Raw genomic sequence first — 19,090 nt, 5'->3', positions numbered from 1 at the left:
TAAACCACTGACCTTTCTGTTAGCATGTTAGCAGCGGGCCACCGGGCCACCAGGGCTCCTCCCCAGCCAGTGACTGCATTCAAATGTGGAACAAGGTCCCTTCGTTCCGAGGCTGGTGCACGGCTGCCTCCTTGGTGCTGCCTGACGCCTTTGCCGAGCGAAACTGCCTCTCATCTGATTCTGGCCCTCCCTTCCCTCCGGCAGGCAGGAGCTTTTCCTCTGAGCTCTGCATGTTTTTTTATTTGGTACTATAAATAATACTATGCTAGATAGCTTTGTATATTAATCATTTTTTATATCTCTAGTTATATGCTGGAGATAAATTCTGAGATGTGAAATTACTGGCTCAAAGGTTACCAACTTGGACATTCAATATTGACATTTACCACACGCACTTTTCAATATTGACATTTACCACACGCACTTTTGTGCATATAATGAGCCTTGGAAAAGAACAGGTGCATGCATGTAATGTGTGCATATCGGGCACAGGGAATAATCTGTGCTCTGCGGAAAAACCAATCGTGTATACTGTTTGTGTAAAAAAAAGTAGAGAGAGATCACTTTTCACAAAGCTGTCAGTCTTGACTCACTTTGCAATCTTCTAGAACTTGCGATGAAACATGGTGCCCGGCATGGGGTTTGGTTTTTGTTTTAGGCAGAGAGTTTGCTGGTGGCCTGGAGCTGGAGTCCTCTTCTCCCCTGTCTTATGAGGTCATCTTTATAGTGTTGAAAAATGTATTTGCAATGAAGAAGTCATTGATCTTGCAAACATTCTATCAGAGCTAACAGAGCACTTAATACCGTCTTAATTGTTCTAAAGCATGCTACTTGTTTAACTTCATTAACTTTCGCAGAGATCTTGTGAAATAGGTACTAATATTTCAATTACATAGTCTGGGAAGCTGAGGTACAGAGTGGTCAAATAATTCACCCAAGATCACACAGCCAGGAGGGCTCTAAGAGACAAGATGTGGACCCAGTCCCTGTGGGGAGAGGCTGCACAATTAACTGTGATCACTTCCCCCTCCCCGAGACCTCCCTGTCAACAGTCCCTCCTTGTCCCTCTAGCAGCTTGTATCTGTCTTTGTTAGGCAAGTACTTTTGAGCCATAGTTACTTACCTTTCAGCCTCCCTGGTGGTTCCCTGCCTGCCCGCCCCCTTCCGCCCCCCTACCAGTACAGGGTCTGGCACAGGGTGAAAGTCCCCTGAGTAAGTACAAGAACTTGGGCCTAAGGCACAACAGGGGGTGGGGTGGGGACCACCAAGGGTAACAGGAATTGACGCTCATACTTGTGGAACATTTTCATTTCTTTTGTTTTGTTTTACATTTTTATTGACACCTAATCCCCATATAATACAATTCAGTAGTCCAGTCGTTCATTCATATCAAGATTAATTGTGCAATCATTACCACATTCACCGTTAGTACACCCCCACTCCCCGTGGTTAAATCGCCTTTCAAATTAGTTACGTAATCACAATCAGTACTAGTGCGCCCTCCCTCTTGTCCCTGTCTTTGTCTCCTTGCTGACTCTAAGGCAGTGGTTCTCAACCTTCCTCATGCCAGGACCCTTTAATCAGGTCCTCGTGTGGTGGTGACCCCCCAACCTTAACATTATTTTCGTTGCTACTTCATCACTGTCATTTTGCTACTGTGATGAATTGGGTGACCCCTGTGAAAGGGTCATTCGACCCACAGGATGAGAACCTCTGTGTAGGTTAGGGTTAGGGTTAGAAAAATGTAAAAAATAAAAATAAATAATAGAGGACCACTGTGCCACGGGGTAGAACAGCTTCACGGGTGTTCATTGGTTGTAATCTCTAGAGCAATTTCCGGGCCTCCTTTCTGGTAACTGACAATTGCAGATGAGATGTGCCACCAAGTTGCCACGACCTGATGTGGAGGAGTGGGCTGCCACACTTTAGAGGCCAGCCTGTGCCAGAGCAGGGGCTGACATCGGCGCCTCAGGGCCCGTGCTCGCTCCTCTATATCCAGGAAAGGGCAGAGTCCGGCAAACACTGGGCAGTCCTGGCCTCCAGGAGTCCTGGCCAACCTGGGGAGAGGAATGAGGCTGAATGCTTTACAGGCTTAAAAGAAAGGGGTCTTGGGTCAGGGGAGTCCCCAGTTGTAGGGGAAGGTGAGGATGTTCCCATGGTGGGCCACTGAGTGAGCAAAGGTGTGGAGGGGGGCAACCAACCCCTGGCTTGGTCAGGGGCAGCAGCAGTGGAGGGCTAAATGCACTGCAGGGGGAGCCTCGCCTCTGTTTAACCCTGCACAATTTCTAGGCAGAAGCTAGATAGCTTTCTGCTATATCCTTGCTTCCTTAGAAATCCTGATAGGAAATAGGCCGGGCCTTTTGGAACATGCTGATTTTAAAAGGAGATGATGTGAGGCAAGGTGCAGATGAGCTTTCAGCACTGGGGTCTGTCAGAGGTGACACTGGGAGCCCACAGGGCTGTGACCTACCATCCTTTTTCTGTAGCGTCTTTGTGGGCTACTTGCTGTCAGCTCCCCCCTCTTCCTCCGCTTAAGTGAGGAGATGGGATTCTTCTGGGTGGGAGCAGGGCCTGTTTGAGGGAGCCCCTCCCTCACAGACACGGCATGCTTCCGGGTCTCCGCATAGTCACCCCGCTCAGGGAAATCCCAGCCACCCTGTTGTCAGTGATTTCTAGTCCGCATGTGGCTACTATTCGGACTACTCAGTAATTTTTTTGGAAAGCATGAAAATATTTTATTTGGAAAAAATATATAACTTCAATAGTTACCATCTGGGTATATTGTATCTCAAATTTAAATTACCATGATATGCAGGAAATAAACTGGATGACTTTCTTAAACGAAGGCTCAGGGGTGGTTGCTCGGCATCACGGAATCCCCTGCCTCTTGGGACCCCAGGGTGCAGAGCAGAGCCATGTTCCGCCGGGCTTTTCTTCAGCTGCCCTTCATTTTGTGGTTGCTGGGAATATGCACAGCAAAAGCCACGCCACGTAAGCACTTTCTCCACGGCGGCGTCCGTTCAGTGCCCGCGTGTTGCAGCCTGTCCTAACCATTCTCCCCTTTTCGGAGTTGCCCCTCCCCCATGAGCATGGACTCCCTGCTCTTCAGGTTCCACCCAAACTTCTGAGTTGCGGTTGCCAATTTGTTCCCATAGAGAGTTCTTGTCCAGGGTCTTTTGACCTTGAACACTTTGACTTCATGTGGTGGGTGTTATACTGTCTTGATTGGGTCTCCAGAGGGGCAGGTTAACGGGGGTGGGGAGGTTGGGGGGGTGTTAATGGAAGGTCATTTTCTCATGCTTAAGGGAAAACATTTGTTAAACCCAAAAACCACTAGTTGCCATAGATCCCACTCCTGGTGACCCCACGTGTGTCTGAGGAAAAACTGTACGCCAATAGTAACTCACCAAGCTTTCTCACCTGGACCCTGTGCGTGGGCTCAAACCCCCAACCTTCCAAGGCAGGTTGCCTTAGTGTAGTAGTTAGCATATGCGCCTAACCCCAACCTTTCTTTCTTTCACCGTTTTATTGGCACTTAACCCACATATTATATAATTCAATCATTCAGTCATATCAAGAAAAAATGTACAATGATTACCACAATCAATTTAGAACGTTTTCTTTCTTTTCCCCCCCATGATTAAATCATATTCAGTTCTAGTGCTCCCTCCCCCTCCTGCCTTCATGTTTACTCTGGAAATCCCCTTACCTTCCCCATCTCCCTCCCACCCTTCATCCCCAACAAGCTCTTGCATGGCTTCATATCTAGGCATCCACTCCTTGCTTCACGAACAGGTAAACTCCACAGAAACAATAAAGAACAAAAAATAAAGTAGTAAGAATAAAGCAATAGTAATATAAAGGTAAATATGTAAACAATGAGTAAGAAGGGAAGAAACACTGAGTCTGTAAAAAGTCAGGGAAGAAATGCTGGTCATGGAACAAGCAAGAGCCCCTTACACCTAGAACACGTCAGGCTGGGTCCAGAGCACTGGCTCTCAACCTTCCTTTTTTCCCCCTTCTTTTTCCTTTTCTTTATTTGTTTTAAATTTTTTGTTTTTAATATTTAATTTCTTTATCATTTTATTAGGCGCTCATACAGCTCTTATCACAATCCATACATACATCAATTGTGTAAAGCACACTTGTACATTCATTGCCCAGTTCTCAACCTTCCTAATGTACAACCCTTTAAACAGTTCCTCATGTTGTGGTGACCCCCTCCCATAAAATGATTTCGTTGCTACTTTATAATTGTAATTTTGCTACTGTTATGAATCATGATGTAAATATCTGATATGCAGGATGTATTTTCATTGTTACAAATTGAACATAATTATAGTGATTAGTTACAAAATAATATGTAATCCTATATTGTGAAATATTTATTTCCATTTATAAATAAACGAAATTTTCTCTTGAAGCATGGAGTAGCATGGGTAACAGTCTTCATGCCAGGTACTGGTATGTGGGTGTATCTGCATGTGGCGGACCTGTTGGACCTGTCAATTGCTCTTTTATGTGAAGTTCTTTATTATACACATAGAAGTGTCTATGAATTTGTCCTCTGGTCAACCTGGACTAATGCAGTAGCCTTCTCCCCTTTTGTTCAGGAATTGGTTCCCAAGATTTGTTTAATTGATGTCCCTTCTTATAGGAGCGGACTTATACAATACTTGTCTTTTTGTGATTCAAAACCCCACCCTTTCGATGAGCAGTGTGTTAACCATTTGCATCACCCAGGTATGAACTGCTTATCTCCATTTTTACATGCAAATATGAAATGGGTCTTAATCAGACATCAATATTTCTGAGAGAAAAAAAAAAGAAGCATCAACAGTCCATAAGTAAACCTCCCATCACTCCAGGTCAGGTTTGAGCCCCGTGAGTTAACATAATACTTTCTGTGCTCGGAGCATTATGGTTTTGTAGACCTTTGCATTTTTCCTCTCGCAGGAAATCCCTTAGGGCAGTAGTGGCTCAGCAGTGAAGAGCTAGGCTGCTAACAAAAAGGTCAGTGGTTTGAACCCACCAGCAGCTCCTCAGGAGAGAGAGGTGGCTGTCTGCTTCCATAAGGAGTCCAGCCTTGGAGGCCCAAGAGGCTGTTCCACTTGGTCTGATGGAGTTGCTCTGACTCAAAGGCAAAGGGTCTTGCTCAGGGGCAGGCACTTCTTAGAACATGAAAGAAATGAAGGTGCCCAGCATCAACACTAGAGGGCTCCTGCTCATCACTTGTGGGGATCCCTGCTAATGGAGGTTTTACCCGCTTCTTCCCTCCACTCCAGCTTGCAGATGCCAGCCTGCTACCCAACTTGAAGGAACTTCTCTTGTCTTCCGGAGACAAAGACAAGCGGGCCTGGGACCTGGTGAGCTGGATTCTGTCCTCCAAGGGCCTGACAATCCACAGCGCAGGGAAAGCAGAGGTGAGACCTTGGTCTGTGGCATCGCAGATCGCTGCACGCTCAGAGCTTTGGGGCCATGCGGAATCCAGACCCAGTGGCTCTGAGACCTCCCTGGTGGCTTGCTGAGAATGCAGATCCCTGGACTCATCCTCCACAGCTCTTGAGACTGCCTCTGAGTGCGTGCTGGCAGGGCAATGGCTGGGCCGGCCTCTTACTAGCTATGACCATGTCTCTTGTTTTTGAACTTGTTACTGTGACTTCCGTGAAGGTTTACGGAGCAGGTCGTCAGTTTTACACATTCAACAGTCCCTGCACATTTGGTTTCCTCTCACTCTCTGCAGTCCCCACAGTGTACCGCCTCTCATGCCACTTCCTCCCTGCATTTCCTGTGTCCATTCCTTCTTGTTTCCTAGCCCTTCTGTACTCTGTCCTTGGGTCAGTGCTGCCCTTCTGGTCTCAAAGGGCTGGGTTTTCTAAGGTGTGAGCTCCTCAGGCGTGTACTGTTCACCTTCTATACCTGTCTCTTGTTTGGCTGCAAATTGCTCGGGGACGGGTGGGGGGCTGGGGGGCGGTTCCACCCCTAAAGGCTGACTAAGAACCATAGTCTCACGGGTTCCCCTAGTCTCTATCTGGTCACTAAGCCTGGGCTTTACTGGGTGGCTTCCAGTACTTCAGTTTTCTCCTCTGTAAAGTGGGAATCCTGGTAGTCTATGTAGTCTATTGCCATCTTACCACTGTTGTGAGTTTGGAATGAATTTTCTCACTCAGGACCATGCCTGACACATGCTATGGGCTCAGTAAGGTTGAGCATCGCTGACTTAACAGGCACCTCAGGTAATTCTGATAAAGGTGAGCCCTGAATAGACCACCTTAAGAAACATGGCCAAATCCCGTTGCAGCAAACAGGGACAGCTCCAAACAGTGGAAAACCTTAGGTTTGAGTTCGAGTCCCACCTCTCAGTTCTTGAGACCTTTCCTCCATTTCTACGTGGAGAATATCGGTAGAGGCCTCAGAGAAGGGCTGTGATTGAATGAGTGTCCCCTCCCCACGGCACGTTTCTGGCTCAGGTCAGACACTCCACCATCCCGGTGTCTCCAGCCCAGTATGATGCCTGGGGACTGGCAGGGATGACGAGCATCCTGAACCTGTGCGTTTTTCTCCGAGACAGACATATCTGTAGAATCTGCTATCTTGTTCTTCAGGCCTGGAAGTGAACTCACTGATATGGCTTAATTTTCAGCCAAATGGTAGATAGGTCTATGAGGGGAACAGTGAGCTAGCCAGCTACGGACACCACTGGTGTGGCACACAGCCTCAGAGTGAGCTAGCCAGCTACGGACACCACTGGTGCGGCACACAGCCTCAGAGTGATCAGCCACTGGAGATCAAGGGGGCAGCATTAGGCCAAGGACAGAGTTCAGAAGGGTGAGGAGAGGAAGAGGGGAGTGGGGAGCGATGATTTATGGAGGAGGTAGCAATGATGAGGTGAAGCAAAATATGTATGAATTGTTGAGTGTAAAACTGATGATCTCTGCATACCTTCACCTCACTCACAATAAAATTTGTTTTAAAAACGTTTGCAGCAAAGAAAATTGATGTCTCGGAATCTAGTGCCCAAGGGAGATCCTTCTTTGTCTGTTAGGAAAACACTTCACAGGACTCAGTGTGGGTCTGGAAACCCTTGCTCATGTTCAGGCTGGGTTGCTAAGTCGCTGCGTAATCTCTGGGTTTTATCTGACGCCCCTGTTCATTTGTAGCTCATTCACTTATTGCTCACCTGCTTACCGAGCACCTAACAGAGGTGGAGCGCAGTAGCTGAAGTGGACAAGGCAATCGTTTCTTGGCCTTTTCCTTTTCTTTTCTCCTTGCTGTCTGATTATAGACCAGTTCAAATTTCACGGAAATGCTGGGGGCTAGCACCCAGGGTTGCAAGCTCTTTATTTTGTCCAAGTCATTAGCCTACCATTTATCACCATTCCGTAAAAGGATGCTTTAACATCAAAGAAAGAGGGTGGTCTTGATCTTAGAATAAAGAATGTGTCTTCCAAAGAAAGAATTATGGCAACCTTATCGTCACATGAACATATTCCATTGTCTGAATTTTTCTCATTTAGACATGACCCAAAGACAAGTTTGCCACACACTGGCTTTGATCTGTGGCTTCCTGTTGAAACATCACTGCCCTGAAGAGAAATGTCTTTTAGGAAGGGGCGTCCCCTCCTGTATCAGTTAGCTTTTGATGCCAAATAAGCCCGTCAAAAAATTGGCTTTAAGCAACAAATCTTGATTGCTTCTCATGATTCTGAGGGTGGTTTGGGTGGGTCTGGCGGGCTGGTCTGGTGCGGGTGGGGCGGGGGCTGGAGGGTCTATGGTAGCCTCAGGTGCATTGCTGGGACTTCCAGGTGTCGGGGGAAGGCTGGAGGGAGCTGTCTCTGTGAGACTCTCGTCTTTTAGGAGGCCAGTGTGGGCTTGTCCACGTGGCAGTGACAGGTGAAGGGTTACCAGCAGCAAAGAATCAAGGGAAAGCCATTTTCAGTCTCTCTTTGCCATATGTCAGCTAAGCTCCCACTGGCCACTGCAAATTACCTGCCAAGCCCAGGTTCAGAGAGGTTGGAGATACAGATTACCTTTCGTGGTGGGATTCCTCTGACAAAGGTATTGTAGAAGGGTGTACCCTCAGAGATGGGAGGACAAATATGTAGCCATTGTTGCAATTGATTATACCTTCCCAATTACCGTACATAAGCCAACCGAATATCAGCCGAGGCACCTAATTTTACCACAAACGCTGCATTAAAAAGTGCTGAAAAACTTGGCTTATACACGAGTATATACGGTACCCCCTAGGAGGACTGTAAAGATGGAACGCAGGAAATGCGTGAATGTGCTATATCAATGAAGAGTGACCACTCGCTAGTGAGAAGGCACAGTTAATGCCTGTGAGGAAGTTGTCCTTTGGTGGTTGTTGCTGTTAACATTTTGTATTATTTTGGGTGAAAGTTTACAGCAAACTGGTTTTCCACTCAGTCATGTCTACGCATTTTGCGACGACGACGTCCCTGGCAGCCCCCTGCTGTCCCGCAGTCTCACGTCCATCCTGGGCTCCGCATCTCCCGGCGTCCTTTCCTGTGCGCTGTGTGGGCGCTGGTGGGTCTGAGGAGTGGCCCCCTCCCTCGAGGGTGTGATTGCTCCTTCTGTAGAGGAAGCAGTCTTGAGCAGTGAGCTCCAAGCCTGGTCGTAAGCTGAGGACAGCGTTAGCTCCTGAGACCAGTTCTTTGCGTGAGCAGAGCCCAGGGCAGTTACGCTCGGGCTTCAAGGGGCCATCTTTGCAACCCTTTTCACCAGCTTCCCAATTAAAGTTTGCACTCCTTTTATGTTTTCCAGTTTGAAAAGATCCGAAAGCTGACGGGCGCCCCTCACACCCCTGTCCCCACGCCGGACTTCCTGTTTGAGCTCGAGTATTCCGACCCAGCCAATGCCAAATTCTATGAGACCAAAGGAGAACGGGACCTGCTCTACGCCTTCCACGGGAGCCGCCTGGAAAACTTCCACTCCATCGTCCACAATGGCCTGCACTGCCACCTGAACAAGGTGGGGCCAGTGGGTGCCCTGCCCCCGGGCAGAGCCTGGGGAGTGTGTGTGCTGGTGGGCGGGGGAGGAGGGGTGTGGTACGTGGCAGCAGAAGCACCTGGGAGCCGGTTAGAAAGGCCTCGGCCCAGACTGTGGGCATCGGAGTTTGCTTTGTAACAAGCGACTCCCAGGCAGGGTGCACTTTCCGGAGCATCTGTTTAAGGACGGTGCCCGTGGAGAGCGTTCACAGACCCCAGTGCCTGGCAGGCTTCAGACCATGCGTTCTTTGACAGCTCTCCGGAGGCTTCCCATGTGTATGGCCAGGCCTTGCCACTCACCTGGGGACCTGCTGGAAACGCCGAGTATCAAACCTTGTCTAAAAATGAAGCCACACTTTCACAAGACCCCCGCCCCCCAGGGATGCATGCACCCAGAAGGCAGAGGAGCACTGCACTGGGGACGCTCCAACTGGGAATGGCCCTGAGGGGGCTCTTTCTTTTCCCCTCCCTCCCTCCCTGAGTTCCTCTTCTTTCTCGAGAGCGTTGAAACAGAGGCGGTCACACGCACCCTGCTCACTGAGGGTAGTTCGCCCTTCAAGGACAGGTGGGAAGAGCGCAGACAGATGTTGGGCCCAGAAAGGCTTACTTAGCAGGCTCTGCAGCCCTGGCTAATTTACATAAACTCTCTGAGCCTCAGTTTTCTCAGCTGTAAAGAAGGGATGCGATCCTAGCGGAGAGGTGAGCGGTTTGAGCCCCCAGCTACTCCCCCCTGAAAGACGCGGCTGTCTGCTTCTGGAGTCAGGAGGACAACACAGGAAACCCCGTGGCGCAGCGCTGCGCTGGCCTGTGAGGTCACTCGAGTTGGAACCGGCTGAGTAGCAACAGGTTGGCGTGGTCTGCTTACCCACATTCAGGTGTGCTGAGCAGGTTGCAACAGGCCGTGTCAGCAGAGGGCCCCACGAGTAGTAAACACTGGGAAAGAGGCCGCTGCTTTAATCAGAGGCTCGGGGACAGGGTGTCTGAGGCGTGGGGGCTACAGGCCTGTCTCTCGTGCTGGCAGATCTGCCTTGTCTGGCTCGTGACCCGTGGGCTGAGCAGCCCTCAGGCTGAAGTGGCCTTCTCTAACGCTGCTGGGTCTCATTAGCACAGTTGAGTCTTGCTGAGGATGACAGGCTTGTTTATTCTGGCTCAGTTTCTTATTACGGCCAGGCTACTGGGACCCAGGGGGCCCCACTTCACCCAAGAGCTGGCCTGGAGAAGGAGACATTCTTGTACAGCAGTCCCTCACGTCAGTGTCCTGGGGAGCTTGCTGCTTAGAGACATCTGGTGAGGAGTCCTGTGGTGTCAAGTCCACCCCCTTCTGGCTCCCTGGCTTCTGGGTGTTCAGCAAGGGGCTTGCTGCATGGAGGGCGCTTCCTGCCAGCTGAAGCTGCGAGTTGTTTTCGTGGCACCGGCACCCTGCCTCCAGCAGCCGCCCAGCCCACAACGTTCTCAAGTCCAGGGCAGGGTGCATACGTTGCAGCTGTGAGCAGGTAGTGGATTTTGGGTCAGATCAGGGACGTCTAGTGTCGTTGGTGAAGGTCCGTGTCAGCATTTTCGGGCTGAGGAGACTGCCTAAGCTGACTGAGGTGGGATTCTTTCCCCGAAGCCTTCAGGGTAAGGGCTGTGGAAGCCTTTAGGCACGGGAAAGAGTTCTCCTTTCTGGAGGATACGATGTTTCAGTGAGCTGTTCAGGCCCCTCCTCAGCTTGTGAGAGAGCTCCGGCATTTCAACTTAAGTGTCAAAGTCCATCCATTGGTGTCAGCTGCCTGGGATGTTAGATGGAGAAGAAGTGTGAGTCTGCTCAGTATGAAGGAGTGCCATGGTTGGTATTTGAACTTTAATCACCGTGATTGACTATTGATGTCTGTCATGGGCAAATGATCGGAGCCCTCAACTTGCAGGTGTCTCACCTGGTCTTTCCTGCTGGCTCCAGGCCTGCTTCCTCGTGGAAAACACCAGGGAGCGGCCTTCTAGAGTCTGGGACATTCTCTTGGTCAGTGCCAACACAAATGAGTTATATACCCCACCCTCATGTAGGCCTCCTTCATTCAGTTAGTGTTTCTGGTCTGAGAAGCATTTCTTACCCCAGTAATGTCTTCGATTCCCTTCCCCTTCTGGCATGAGCTCCTTGCACATAAGGGTGTTGTGGCATTAATTAACGATGTAACAGGAGTCACCATACAAGAGGGTTTCAAACGGCTCATGGAAAAGTGGGACTAAAAGATAAAGACACTTAGGAGCTTGGGATGGAAGACCCCGAACCAGTGGCTGTCGAGTTGACTCTGACTCTTGGCCACCTCACTGGTGTCAGAACAGAACTGTGCCCCAGAGGGTTTGGGATGGTTGGTGTTTCTGGAAGTAGCTTGCCAGGCCTTTCTGCCGCGTGCCCATGTGTGGGCTCCAATCGCCAACCTTTCCATTAGCAGCCAAACGTGTTAGCTGTGTGTTCCCCTCAGGGACTCCATGGAGAACCCATGCCTTCTTGACCTAGTTAATCCCTCCTATGTGCCAAGTGTCCTGTGCCATACTTCATGGGCATGCGCTTTCTTATGCTCACCCATAACCTTGTGGAGCAAGGACTGTTCTCCTTCTGTCCTGCAGAGAGGGAGACTCAGAGAGTTTATATAACTTGCCCATTTATTGGAGGTAGAGGCAGGATTCAAACTCAGATCTGTTTGGACTCCTAGAGCCATCCTTTTCCCACTTTCACCTCCAGGAACTCCTCGTTTGGTGCGTGAGGTGGCCACACCTACAAATTAAACCCTTGCTAGAGTGGAATGTCTAATCACAGCCAGATGATGGTCCCCAGAACTAGTTGGCTCTCTGTCTGTTGTTGGGAGACACCTGGTGTGACAAGTTTGGTTTACAACTCGGTGGAAGGAAGACCCGGGTCACCTGCCCATCCGACGCCCTTCTCCACACTCACCGGCTGTGCTTCTTTTCTGTTGACCTCTGCCACTCCAGACGTCCTTGTTCGGGGAGGGGACCTACCTCACCAGTGACTTGAGCCTGGCCCTCATTTACAGCCCCCACGGCCATGGGTGGCAGCGCAGCCTCCTTGGCCCCCTCCTCAGCTGTGTGGCTGTGTGCGAAGTCATTGACCACCCAGATGTCAAGTGCCAAACCAAAAAGAAAGGTGAGTGCAGGCTTGGCCCGGGGTTGGGCCTGGGCGTGGGGTGCACAGGCTTGTATGCTGTAGGTCCAGGTGTTGGGTCAGGAGGGTCCCATCCAGAGAAGAGCAGGACAAGGGTCTTCCAACTGGATGCAGAATGGACAAGCTCTCTCTTCCTGCGTGGGAGGGAGACCGAGAGCAGGAGTTAGGGCCAAATGGGAAGCTCAGAGGAAGGGGAAGTCAGAGTGGATCCCAACGACAACTTTTGGGGGGAAGGTGGGATTATTAGTTTTAGTTTCTCGTGGTGAAAGTTAACAGAAGGTCATCTTGAGGAGCCGAGATGGGACAGATGCAGCAGACTCTTTGAGGCAGGAGCTGAGCCTCACTCATTCTCCTCCCCTCCCCATGCCCAGCCCATTGCAGCTTTTCAAATGGTGGTACCAAAACATTTGCCATTTCAACAGTCTCACTCATTTTGGAGAACCTAGTGTCAGCAGAGAGCTGACTTGACGCTAAGGACTCTGGGTCCAGACCCCATCGCTCTGGGCTACTCTGGTGGATGCCAGAGCCCCGGAGACTGTGAGGTGCAGCAGAGGCCAGGGGTCTGAGCTCACGGAGCTGATCTGCCTGCTGTGACTCCTCCCCCCAATGTCCTTATTTTCCCTGTGCCCCTGCCCCCGAAGTATTCACCCACCCCGTGAGCAAGAGAGGCCACATGACCACCGGTCTCCAGAAGTGGCCGTGTTTCTGCTGAGAAAAGGCGTCCAGAAGCGGCCTGTTCCTAGTCTTTAATGGAAAACACCTGGGGTTCTGAGGCCCAGGCCCAGGCCCAGGTCTGCCACCACCTCCCAAAGCAGATTGCATGCATACTTGTATTTATAATTCTCGGGAGGTTTGTAAGCCATGACAGTAAGCATCAAACAAGACCTTGCCTCCTCTGTTGTCCTCACCTTGGCCCCCGCCTTCCCCTCTTCCTTTTTTTTTTGTAAAATTTTTCATGCTATTGAAAAGGATTTTGTTTTTGAACACCTTAGTATGAGACATGGAAGATGAGTGTTCCGAGAAGCTTGAATTCGGAGTAAAACTCAAAACCCAAATAAATCAGTTTGTCATCAAAAAACAAACAAACAAAAACCCTCAAAACCCAACTCCTTGCTCTGAGTCAGTTCTGATGATAGAACGATGCCGATAGAGCAGGGACATCTGCCCCTGTGGACTTCTGAGACTGTAAGTCTTTACGGCAGTAGAAAGCCTTCTCCTTCTCCCAAGACCGGTGGTTTCGAACTGCTGATCTTGTGGTTAGCAGCCCAGCGTGTAGGCTCCTAAGCTTCCTGAGCGCCATTTGAATCCAGAGTGGTTCATTTAAAATGTCTACCAAGAAACTTGTTTCCGATCAAGTGCATTCCCTGATTCCGACCAAGTGCATTCCCTAGGTCTTGGCCCAGCGGAGCTTGTGTTTGTTTCTCCTGCCCATCTGCCTTTCCCATTTTGTCCCTACTCAGTTGGCTTCTTTCCTTTTCCCCCTAAAAGTTTACTGTTCCTTTTCCCCTTCTGACTGTTGGATTCTCCACTAGTTCTGGGCTGTATTGGGCACCTCTAGGTTATTCGGCAGCCTGCTGGGTCTTCTCCACCCTCAGGCCTGGAAGCTTGACCCTGCTTCTAGTCATAATGTGCTTCCTTTGTTATTGTCTCCCACCGCCCCCTTCCTCTAATAAAGTGTGTGCTTGTTTTCTCCCCTGTCGGTTGACTGACCTCTCCTGATGCAGATTCCAAGGAGCTAGATCGCAGGAGAGCGAGGATCAAACACAGTGAAGGGGGAGACATCCCTCCAAAGTACTTTGTGGTCACCAACAACCAGCTCCTGCGAGTAAAGTACCTGCTGGTCTACTCGCAGAAGCAGCCCAAGAGGTAAGGCAGGTGGTCCCTGCATGAGGCCCCAGAGAACTGAATGGCTGTACCTGAGGCTTGGGTTTCGTGGTTATCAGCCACCCCACTTGGACTTTGTTAGACCCCAGCTATGTATGAAGCATGTTGGATAGGCTGAGGGATCTAATGAGATGTGATCTGGGCCCCCAAAGACAGTACATTCTAGGGACAAAGACAGAAAAAGCGTTGTGAACACAGATAACATTGCCAAATTGCTGCCCGCAAACCTTGAGGTCTTTTAGCTGCCTAGGCTTAGAGGTCACAAAATGCAGCCCATTGGCCGGGCAGAGTAGAGGGTGGGTGCTGGCTGAGAGTGTTTGCAGCCCAGCTCAGCCAGTTCTCACAGTGGCTACGGGACCCCCCCACCCGCCTCTCTCTGGATTTGAGATGTCTCCTCTTTATCTGCAAAATGAAGGAGTTGAACCCAACAACAAGAGAGGCTGCGGCTGGTGGCGGCTGGCGGGTGAAAGGGGTGCGGAGCTCTTACTTTTAAGATCCAGGGTGGATGCCTCATCTCACCCAGCAGTGTAGTGATGGGGGTATGGACAGGGTGCTCCAGGGCCTAGCATTCACTTTGTTGAGGTCTATGGTAGAGAGAACCTCTTTAAGGGGCAGCAGCAGGTGAGCAGGTGAGATGGGCCAGGAGGTGATTTTTAAGAACCTCTGCTTCTGTGTGCCTTCAGGATTTCATAAACCAATAGCATTTCCCCCCAAACTCTGGGAATTTGTACAGGGTCCCAGTGTTTGGTCTTTGGGTTTGAAATCATCTGACTTGTTTTTGTTTGGAAATTCCATTCCTTTCCTACTTCTCCCAGGAGTGTAGTGCTCACTTGTCTGATTCAAATCACACCGTAGTAAGTCAAAGATGATCTCCCCAGCTCAGACTCCAGTCTGCATCTAGAACGGATAAGACTTAGTTAGCTCATAACCTGCCACTTGCCTCCACACAGACCATCAACCTCAAGCGGGGCCCTTCTAGATACCAAAACCGTGCTAGAGAACAGACGGGTTATCAAAGGTACACGAGGAGCTATAAAGGGAGCACAGGATGAGCCCTTTGCATGGCTGCCCCTGGCGTGTCAGTGCCAGGGCAAACAGCTCCAGATTTCTCAGGCACAGAAGCATGGTGACGCTTCAGCTCCTGGCTCATGCTGAGGATGGGATTCATCAGTTAGTCCACTGAGGCCAGAAGTTGCTGCATATATCTTTTTGGAAGACCAAAAAAAAGGCTTTTCTCCCTTTGCCAACATCATTCTCTTTCCCCTTAAACAGGGCATCCAGCCAGCTGGCCTGGTTTTCTAGCCATTGGTTTATGGTCCTGATATCCCTGTATCTGCTGCTGCTGCTCATAGTGAGCGCCATCAACTCCTCTACCTTCCAACACTTCTGGAATCGGGAGAAGAGATAATCTCTCTGGGCCTGGTGTGGGAGCCGTCTTGACCACGTGCCTTAGGAGAATCTGCCCCATGCCTCTGCCCCTTTCATCCAGCCAGGCCGACCCTGGGGGCCAACTGGGGGCCCGTGGACCACTCTGTATGCCATCAATGTGGCGTTGACTCTGATGATGCTCCCAGCCACAATGTGGTCTCTCGTGCTCACGTTTTGTGGGAGCCCCCATGTCTGCTCCTTCTCAATTAGTCCTGGGGAGGTGGCTTCCCAGCTGGGGCCCAGGGGAAGGCCAGCCCCATTTGAAAACAGTGTCCACGCCATCAGTGCTCCTGGCAGCAAGTGGCCAACCCTTGATCGCCTTGTTTTGACTGAGACATCCAAGAGGAACAGTCATGGTTCAATGGGCTTGCTTTTGAGTTCCATCAGCCTTTGTATGTGAACGCAAAACATCTTTCACGGTTTTCTCAGATCAACAGAAACAGCCTTTTGTTCCAGCTCTGCTCCCCACCCCAACCCGCACCCGCCCCCAAACCACAGGCTGATAAAGGAAGAATTTCAGAGGTGTGGTAAAAAAAAAACCAACCCTAAACTTAACATCTTTTTGTAAAAATTACCAATGGCTGTTTACAGCTGCAAATGGAATCAAGTGTTTTTAATTTGGGGGGGAAGCTTTTTGACAAATTAGGCTTTGTGAGGTGATGGAAATGGGGTGTCTAAACATAGGGTACCATCTGGCCAGTGGCTGGTTTTTCGAGAAAGGGCTCTGAGCTGCAGGCTGGCCCTCCTGCTCTTCTTAGGAAGCGGCCCTGACTGCAGCCTGCCTGGCCCCCAAGCCCTTGGGACTGCTGGGCTAGGGGACAGAGGCCGCCAGCTGTGCATGGAGCTTCCCTGGGTGTGTGTGTGTGTGTGTGTGTGTGTGTGTGTGTGTGTCACAGGCTGGTGGCTGAAAATGAGGAGGAAGAGCCTGTGCCCAGCCAGCCATGGCCCTCTTGGCCCCCTCCTTCTGGCAGGGTGTCAGCCTCGGAGGAACCCAGTCTGATCCAAGAGTGAGATTTCTGTAGAGGAGGAGGAAAATAATTTTTCTATAATTTGTAAAATTGTGAGAAAGCAACTTTCATGATTTCTACATTGACTGCCAGACCATTTCAAAGACAATAAAAGCACTTTCCAACTGACCGCTGGTGGCCGTGGCATGAGCCTGCTGCTTGTGCCCTCTTAACCCTTTGCAGCCCTAACCTTGCTTCCCTTCCTTGCACAGGGTGACCGCAAGGCCACCTGAAAGGTGTTGGATTCCTGATTGTTGGTGCAACAAGTATGTGAGCACCTGGTGAGCACCAGGACTAGAAATGCAAGACGGATCAAGTGCAGCGTGTCCTTGTCTTCATGGACCTGAGGGTCTGGTGGGGGAGGCTGGAGGCGAGGGGCGGGGGGGGCGGGGCGACAGATCAACGGATGGTATTGTATGGTCTGCTAAGTTTTGGAGCCTCGTGGGTGCAAACAGTTAAGCACTTGGCTGCCAACAGAAAGATTGAAGGCTCAGGGCCGGGTGGTTGCCTTCTGAAAAGCCCGAGAAGCAAAGTCCCGCTCTGACAACACAGGAAGGCCTCCTGAGCTGGGAAGTATTTGGCAAGGGGCCCTAATGTGACCTGGAGTCAGGTGCCTTCATGTCCAGGTTCACTTCCTTCGCACAACAGGCCTACGAGGCAAGTAGGGTGATTGTCTGCTTTACAGATGAGGCCAGTTCACCAGGCAGCTGGTGGCAGAGGAGACCGGTGGTGGCTCATTTGGAGCTACCTCACATCAGGGCCCGGGTGCCCTTTGGTCTTGTGAAAGCCACCTGTCTGCCCTCTGTCACAAATGCCACGGTCAGGGGATACAGCTCTGGCAAGGGTGGCAAGTGGGCCTCCCCCAAGCAAGATACCTGCTTCCAGGAAACGCCAAGGGCCCCATGAGCCATCGGTCTCCAGCACAAAGGTGAAAGGTCTTACTCTGTGGGCCTCTTGGTAAGTGTGTTTGTGAACATGAGAGCGGTGCAGTAGGTATGCGGTTCATTGTGGCTTCTGGTTCATTCATTTCAGGAAAGAGTGATCGCCTGCGGAACCAGGAGCCAGGTGGTACTTCATGGACTCAATTCAGATACGTTCTTTAGGACATAGGCTCATAGCATCTGAACTCAGTCCCACTGCTAAGCCCAGGAGGTTGAGTTGGCTTGGAATCTTCTGCAAACACCCTCCCTGTTGCCATGGTGATTCTTAGCCACCCCAGCCTGAACTGGACTCCTCACACCGAAATACGACTTTTCCTCTCCCTAAGTCTGTCCGCCCCCCAGCCCCTCCTCCTCACCCCTCCACACCATGTGAGTTTTCCATCTCTTGGCCTTTGTTTGTTTTTGCCTTTGTCAGGCAAAACTCTAAATGGGTTTCTGTTTGTTTCCAAGCTGTCTGGGGCTGTGCACCATGGAGACAATGTCCCAGGCTGCACGGAGCTCTCCTCTGCTTAGAATAAGCCCCTCCCTTTGCATGCATTTCCAACCTGATGTTTGGAACTTCTAAAAATAAATCATGATGTTCAAAAAGCCAGATACAAACCAACATCTCCACCCACTTCTCCTGGCGCCTTGTCTACCTGGAAAGAGTTTAAGAACATTCCCAGTATTCCACTGCAGGCTGTCCTCAAGAAGGGGAAGCAGCATTTGCTGACTACCCGCTGTATACCAGCCGCAGGACTAGGCTTTGCTTGTATTAAAAACCTAGTGGTGAAGACGCTGTGTCCTGCATCAAATGGAACCACACACTTCTGGAAGGCAGCACTTGGTCTTCGTGGTGCGTCCAAGGATTAAGATACAGTAGTGCTCAAGGAGCCTCCTGGGAGGAAAGCAAAAGGAAATAGAGGGAAGAACCAGGAGACAAAGGGCATTTCTAGAGGTCTAAATACAGCATGTACATATGTAAATATACTTATATATAACGAGAGGAGAATACATCTATGTACTCATATCTATATGTTAAGAATTAAGATAGCAGATGGACATTGGGCCTCCACTCAAGGCAAGAATACTTTGTTCTAATAACCTGGCATTCCATGATGCTCACCTTCCTGACATGATTGCTGAAGACAAAGTGGGTGCATAAGCAAAAATGGTGAAGAAAACTGATGGTACCTGGTTATCAAAAGATATAGCGTCTGGGGTCTTAAAGGCTTGAAGATAAATAAGCAGCCATCTAGCTGGGAAGCAACAAAGACTACATGGAAGAAGCACACCAGCCTGTGTGATCATGAGGTATTGATAGGATCAGGTATCAAAGACCCAGAACAAAAAATCATATTGTGAATGAGGGAAAGTGTGGAGTGGAGACCCAAAGTCAATCTGTAGGCACTGGACATCCCCTTACAGAAGGGCCTCAGGGAGGAGACCAGCCAGTCAGGGTGCAGTATAGCACTGATGAAACATACAACTTTCCTCTAGTTCTTTAATGCTTCCTCCTCCCCTCCCCCATCATGATCCTAATTCTACCTTACAAATCCAGCTAGACCAAAGATTGTACCCTGGTACAGATAAGAGCTGGAAACACAGGGAATCCAGTACAGATAAACCCCTCAGGACCAAGAATGAGAGTAGTGATACCAGGAGGGTAAGGGAAGGGTGGAG

General features: G+C 50.1%; 1 protein-coding gene across 2 annotated transcripts in view; it reads left to right on the top strand.

Moving 5' to 3' along the window:
• The window catches only part of PARP16 (poly(ADP-ribose) polymerase family member 16), a 24,683-nt gene extending 6,316 nt beyond the window's left edge, over positions 1 to 18,367 (top strand). The window contains exons 2-6 of one of the 2 annotated variants that reach the window (XM_045285758.1): positions 5,286 to 5,423; positions 8,788 to 8,994; positions 11,979 to 12,150; positions 13,893 to 14,034; positions 17,520 to 18,367. In XM_045285758.1, the coding sequence (XP_045141693.1) occupies positions 5,286 to 5,423; positions 8,788 to 8,994; positions 11,979 to 12,150; positions 13,893 to 14,034; positions 17,520 to 17,529 (669 nt within the window). In that variant the 3' untranslated portion in view covers positions 17,530 to 18,367. Of the gene's footprint in view, positions 1 to 5,285; positions 5,424 to 8,787; positions 8,995 to 11,978; positions 12,151 to 13,892; positions 14,035 to 15,324; positions 16,617 to 17,519 lie in introns of those variants that run through there. The other variant, XM_004711926.2, reaches the window with a different exon arrangement.
• The last annotated feature ends 723 nt before the right edge of the window (positions 18,368 to 19,090 follow it).

The sequence above is a fragment of the Echinops telfairi genome, unplaced genomic scaffold (genome assembly GCF_000313985.2).
Source record: "Echinops telfairi isolate 266 unplaced genomic scaffold, ASM31398v2 ScPeMD7_7475;HRSCAF=8513, whole genome shotgun sequence".
NCBI lineage: Eukaryota > Metazoa > Chordata > Mammalia > Afrosoricida > Tenrecidae > Echinops > Echinops telfairi.
This window is presented reverse-complemented; position numbering and strand designations above follow the sequence as displayed.